This window comes from Notothenia rossii, assembly GCF_949606895.1.
Source record: "Notothenia rossii genome assembly, chromosome: 12".
NCBI lineage: Eukaryota > Metazoa > Chordata > Actinopteri > Perciformes > Nototheniidae > Notothenia > Notothenia rossii.
Genome location: NC_136911.1, coordinates 19,547,340 through 19,553,269, shown reverse-complemented (window position 1 = coordinate 19,553,269; position 5,930 = coordinate 19,547,340). Strand labels below are relative to the sequence as shown.

Genomic DNA, 5,930 nt, shown 5'->3' with positions numbered 1-5,930 from the left:
CTGAGTCATGTTTGTTTTTCCTTCATGCTCTCACATACAGTAGCATACACTCTATGTTCTAAGATATATATTCATGATAAATGCATTTTTTTATGTTTTTGTAATTTTATTTGAGCAAAAATGACCAAACAGGTGCCACAACGTAAGTAAATAAATGCGGTTAAACGTTCAGCTATATATGGAATAAACAGCAATTCCCCCTTCTCACTTGTTTTATTGATATTAAATATAAGAAGCATTTTGTCCTGGTCCACGACACATTTCTGACTGCGTTTGTTACTTTCCATATTCTGCTTCTACAGTTTCGCAAAACTATGTGTCTCCAAATTTGGGGATTTGGAGATCTGATAAACTGACAAACGATTTATGGGTTGAGAAAATCTCCTTAAAAGCTAAATCAACAATATAAAAAGTCCTCTTGGCTCAACTGGAACATTCATCATCAGAGCCCATGAAGAATTTCATTTTAGGAGACAGCCTGCTGTTGCTCAAAGGACATCAACGCTGAAAACATAGCATCATTTTGTGGAATATGATACATATTGATGTTGATTAAACTTCCCAACAGTTTATACACAATTTAACATCAGCACAACTTTGATTATGCAACCAAAGCTACACATAAATACAGTTTATACACATCAGCCGATATCAGGAGATGACAGCGATAATGACTGTCACGTGACCCAAAGTCCCGCCTACAAGACACCTGATTGGCCAGCCCCAAACCAACCGCTGTCCTGTTAACAGTCATTACAACTTTGCGACAAATGTCAGAAGTAGGCCTATGCCAGATAATATTTAGAAAAACACAGGATGCAGGATCAGATGTGGAACATTTATTTGTTAAAATATCTCATGGTTTCACAACAAGTTTTACAATGAATAAATAGCTCAATACCTTTTCTCTGGACTATTACCATGAATTTCTATACAGTAACTTGTTAACGTTGGTAAATAAATGTGGTAATAAATACATGAAGACTTCTATAAGCACTGTTCAATTAACTAATAAATAACTTCACTCTTAATGCATTTAACAGAACTAAATATTAAACATAATAATTTAACATCATCTTCAAGTGCTATTTGAAAGGGCTATCATCTTGAACTCCTTGATGAATTCACTCTTCGCTGGAGGTGGAGACGATGCTACTCGTTTTCTGAAAGGGTTTCACCAGCAGGTATCTCCGATGTTAAGGAGAAGGAGAGAGAAGAGGGTGAGGAAGAGGGAAAAGAGGATGAGGAAGAGGGAAAAGAAGGTGAGGAAGAGGGAAAAGAAGGTGAGGAAGAGGAGTGGGGGATGAGGAGAGAGGAGTGGGGGATGCTGCAGTGGATGTAATGATGGACAGCAGGGAGACAGTAGACTATGTTGCGGCCGTAGACAAAGCAGCATCCCTAGGTTTTGCGTTACTGTGAGAAAGATAAGAGAAAACATATGAGACAACAAGTTCGGGGTTGAAGGATTGAACAATGAGTGTAAAGGAACGGTAATTATGAACTCACTTGAATGCTCTGATCTTGAGAAGAACCCAGGGAGACTTCAGGTAGCTGCAGAAATAACCTTTCTCCGTCTGAAAGCTGAAAGAATGACAAACAAATTACACATTGGTGATTAGTAATTTGTCTTAGATTGCACGCTTTTTTGAACACTTTCCGACTGTTACCTTGTTTTAGAAATGATTAATTATTTGACTTTGAACAAACAGAAGTGCTCTTGGTACTTACATGATGGCTCTGACACATGGAGGGTTAGGCATCTGGGTATAGTACCCAATGATTGGATCAGTGATCGGCTTTCTGCTGACTGTTGTACAGCAGGAATCCAGCTTTTCTGCTAAACATGAATGGAAACATGTACGAGTTAATAATAAATAGAATAAAATGCTTCACAGGATGAAAAGTCATTTATAAAATCAGCATCTTAGTCTTACCTGCCGATCCATACTGAGCCATCACGACCAGGGCGATGGCGACCAGAACTCCCTTGAACATGCTTCCACAGTTTTCCATTTTCAAGAAGGGTAAAAGATATTAAATTAAATAGATAAATACTTAGTAAAGTGCTAAATGTTGCTCTTTCTTCTCCAGAGGGCTTGGTGAACTGACAAATGTCTGGAGCCATCCGATATTTAAGGCCTGGAAAGCAGAAGCGGTACCTCCGGTTAGTCATCTTTCTACTTTGTTGCCACTCCTCTCTCTCTCTTACTTTCATGAATGACATGCCGATTACGCTGGACTTCCAGTAAATGACTTTCATGGCCTTTAGTTTTGGAAAATCTTAAAATGCGTTTAATAGTTTAGCTATACATTGATTAAACTGACGACAGCAATTCCACCTTCTCACTTGTTTTTATTAATATTAAATATAAGAAGCATTTTGTCCTGGTCCACGACACATTTCTGACTGCGTTTGTTACTTTCCATATTCTGCTTCTATAGTATCGCAAAACTATGTGTCTCCAAATTTGGTGATTTGGAGATCTGATAAACTGACAAACGATTTATGGGTTGAGAAAATCTCCTAAAAAGCTAAATCAACAATATAAAAAGTCCTCTTGGCTCAACTGGAACATTCATCATCACAGAGCTCATGAAGAATTTGATTTTTGGAGACAGCCTACTGTTGCTCAAAGGACATCAACGCTGAAAACATAGAATCATTTTGTGGAATATGATACATATTGATGTTGATTAAACTTCCCAACAGTTGATACACAATTTGAAATCAGCACAACTTTAATCTGCAGTAAAATGCAACCAAAGCTACACATAAATACAGTTTATACACATCAGCAGATATCAGTAGATGTCAGCGGTAATGACTGTCGCGTGACCAAAGTCCCGCCTACAAGACACCTGATTGGCCAGCTCCAAACCAACCGCTGTCCTGTTAACAGTCATTACAACTTCGTGAAGACATTTGTGGTAAGAAATTAACCAATACATCACAATTCAGATAAGATAATATGAATGTTCCACTCTTATTAAATAGTGTTCATATTACCTTTAAAAAAATACTGTTGAATAACTTGAACAAAACTTTAGCTAGCTGGAAGCTAACGTTAGCATCAGCTAACATCTAGCTAAAACATTTTATTGTCATTTTTAAACTTGTGAGGTCGTATATCCAAAAGGTTGACCAATGTATATTGCATTTAATGTTGCAAACTATTGTTATTTCACTTGTGAGAACTTGTGTTTGGTTTCCCTAAATTATTTGAAAAATATTTTAAATTAATTTGAATTAATGACATTTTAAGCCCAGAGCTGTAGGTATTCAATCTTAAAATATTAACTATTTTATATTTGTTCTGATGTTATTTAGCCATTTGTATAATTAGTTTTAAGTCAGGAAAAAAAATGTTTGCTTGATTATAAAAAAAGATGCTGTTTTTAAGATGAAGCTGGTACACATTTATCAACTTTCTGTCATTATGGCTCGATAAATACACCGAACACTAACCACAGCTGCCACGAGGCATGGTTCATATTTAATCTCTAGCTGTGTAAAACTCTTCAATCTTAGGTTCTTGCTTTTGCAGACAAAAGGTCAGAAGTAGGCCTATGCCAGATAATATGTAGAAAAACACAGGATGCAGGATCAGATGTGGAACATTTATTTGTTAAAATATCTCATGGTTTCACAACAAGTTTTACAATGAATAAATAGCTCAATACATTTTCTCTGGACTATTAGCATGAATTTCTATACAGTAACTTTTTAACGTTGGTAAATACATTTGGTAATAAATACATGAATACTTCTATAAGCACTGTTCAATTAACTAATAAATAACTTCACTCTTAATGCATTTAACAGAACTAAATATTAAACATAATAATTTAATATCATCTTCAAGTGCTATTTGAAAGGGCTATCATCTTGAACTCCTTGATGAATTCACTCTTCGCTGGAGGTGGAGACGATGCTACTCGTTGCTCGACTCGTTTTCTGAAAGGGTTTCACCAGCAGGTATCTCCGATGTTAAGGAGAAGGAGAGAGAAGAGGGTGAGGAAGAGGAAAATGAGGGTGAGGAAGAGGGAAAAGAGGAAGAGGGAAAAGAGGAAGAGGGAAATGAGGAAGAGGGAAATGAGGATGAGGAAGAGGGAAAAGAGGATGAGGAGAGAGGAGTGGGGGATGAGGAGAGAGGAGTGGGGGATGCTGCAGTGGATGTAATGATGGACAGCAGGGAGACAGTAGATGATGCTGGGGCCGTAGACAAAGCAGCATCCCTAGGTTTTGCGTTACTGTGAGAAAGATAAGAGAAAACATATGAGACAACAAGTTCAGGGTTGAAGGATTGAACAATGAGTGCAAAGGAACGGTAATTATGAACTCACTTGAATGCTCTGATCTTGAGAAGAACCCAGGGAGACTTCAGGTAGCTGCAGAAATAACCTTTCTCCGTCTGAAAGCTGAAAGAATGACAAACAAATTACACATTGGTGATTAGTAATTTGTCTTAGATTGCACGCTTTTTTGAACACTTTCCGACTGTTACCTTGTTTTAGAAATGATTAATTATTTGACTTTGAACAAACAGAAGTGCTCTTGGTACTTACATGATGGCTCTGACACATGGAGGGTTAGGCATCTGGGTATAGTACCCAATGATTGGATCAGTGATCGGCTTTCTGCTGACTGTTGTACAGCAGGAATCCAGCTTTTCTGCTAAACATGAATGGAAACATGTACGAGTTAATAATAAATAGAATAAAATGCTTCACAGGATGAAAAGTCATTTATAAAATCAGCATCTTAGTCTTACCTGCCGATCCATACTGAGCCATCACGACCAGGGCGATGGCGGCCAGAACTCCCTTGAACATGCTTCCACAGTTTTCCATTTTCAAGAAGGGTAAAAGATATTAAATTAAATAGATAAATACTTAGTAAAGTGCTAAATGTTGCTCTTTCTTCTCCAGAGGGCTTGGTGAACTGACAAATGTCTGGAGCCATCCGATATTTAAGGCCTGGAAAGCAGAAGCGGTACCTCCGGTTAGTCATCTTTCTACTTTGTTGCCACTCCTCTCTCTCTCTTACTTTCATGAATGACATGCCGATTACGCTGGACTTCCAGTAAATGACTTTCATGGCCTTTAGTTTTGGAAAATCTTAAAATGCGTTTAATAGTTTAGCTATACATTGATTAAACTGACAACAGCAATTCCACCTTCTCACTTGTTTTTATTAATATTAAATATAAGAAGCATTTTGTCCTGGTCCACGACACATTTCTGACTGCGTTTGTTACTTTCCATATTCTGCTTCTATAGTATCGCAAAACTATGTGTCTCCAAATTTGGTGATTTGGAGATCTGATAAACTGACAAACGATTTATGGGTTGAGAAAATCTCCTAAAAAGCTAAATCAACAATATAAAAAGTCCTCTTGGCTCAACTGGAACATTCATCATCACAGAGCTCATGAAGAATTTGATTTTTGGAGACAGCCTACTGTTGCTCAAAGGACATCAACGCTGAAAACATAGAATCATTTTGTGGAATATGATACATATTGATGTTGATTAAACTTCCCAACAGTTGATACACAATTTGAAATCAGCACAACTTTAATCTGCAGTAAAATGCAACCAAAGCTACACATAAATACAGTTTATACACATCAGCAGATATCAGTAGATGTCAGCGGTAATGACTGTCGCGTGACCAAAGTCCCGCCTACAAGACACCTGATTGGCCAGCTCCAAACCAACCGCTGTCCTGTTAACAGTCATTACAACTTTGTGAAGACGTTTGTGGTAAGAAATTAACCAATACATCACAATTCAGATAAGATAATATGAATGTTCCACTCTTATTAAATAGTGTTCATATTACCTTTAAAAAAATACTGTTGAATAACTTGAACAAAACTTTAGCTAGCTGGAAGCTAACGTTAGCATCAGCTAACATCTAGCTAAAA

General features: G+C 37.2%; 3 protein-coding genes across 6 annotated transcripts in view; 1 reads left to right on the top strand and 2 right to left on the bottom strand.

The window, feature by feature from the left end:
• Positions 1-824: 824 nt before the first annotated feature.
• Positions 825-2,156, bottom strand: LOC307026005 (uncharacterized protein). 2 transcript variants are annotated; one of them, XM_079661058.1, is made up of 4 exons: positions 1,935-2,156; positions 1,729-1,837; positions 1,507-1,581; positions 825-1,413 (listed from the first exon to the last, which is right to left on the bottom strand). In XM_079661058.1, the coding sequence occupies exons 1-4, from the start codon at positions 2,011-2,013 to the stop codon at positions 1,368-1,370; spliced, it is 309 nt and encodes a 102-aa protein (XP_079517184.1). In that variant the 5' UTR covers positions 2,014-2,156; the 3' UTR covers positions 825-1,367. The 2 variants fall into 2 exon arrangements, with proteins under 2 accessions (XP_079517184.1, XP_079517185.1); XM_079661059.1 differs by having other exon boundaries at positions 1,729-1,834.
• A 1,448-nt stretch (positions 2,157-3,604) lies between these two features.
• On the bottom strand, positions 3,605-4,932 carry LOC307026002 (uncharacterized protein; the record flags this gene model as incomplete). 3 transcript variants are annotated; one of them, XM_079661055.1, is made up of 4 exons in its annotated part: positions 3,605-4,251; positions 4,345-4,419; positions 4,567-4,667; positions 4,773-4,932. In XM_079661055.1, 4 exons carry the CDS (start codon positions 4,782-4,784, stop codon positions 3,933-3,935), a joined length of 507 nt encoding a protein of 168 aa, XP_079517181.1. In that variant the 3' UTR covers positions 3,605-3,932. The 3 variants fall into 3 exon arrangements, with proteins under 3 accessions (XP_079517181.1, XP_079517180.1, XP_079517179.1); XM_079661054.1 differs by having other exon boundaries at positions 4,567-4,672; positions 4,773-4,911; XM_079661053.1 differs by having other exon boundaries at positions 4,567-4,675; positions 4,773-4,851.
• The window catches only part of msl2b (MSL complex subunit 2b), a 29,516-nt gene continuing 28,514 nt past the window's right edge, over positions 4,929-5,930 (top strand). The window contains exon 1 of the mRNA XM_079661049.1: positions 4,929-5,002. The gene's annotated coding sequence lies outside the window, so the exon portion shown is untranslated. The remainder of the gene's footprint in view (positions 5,003-5,930) is intronic.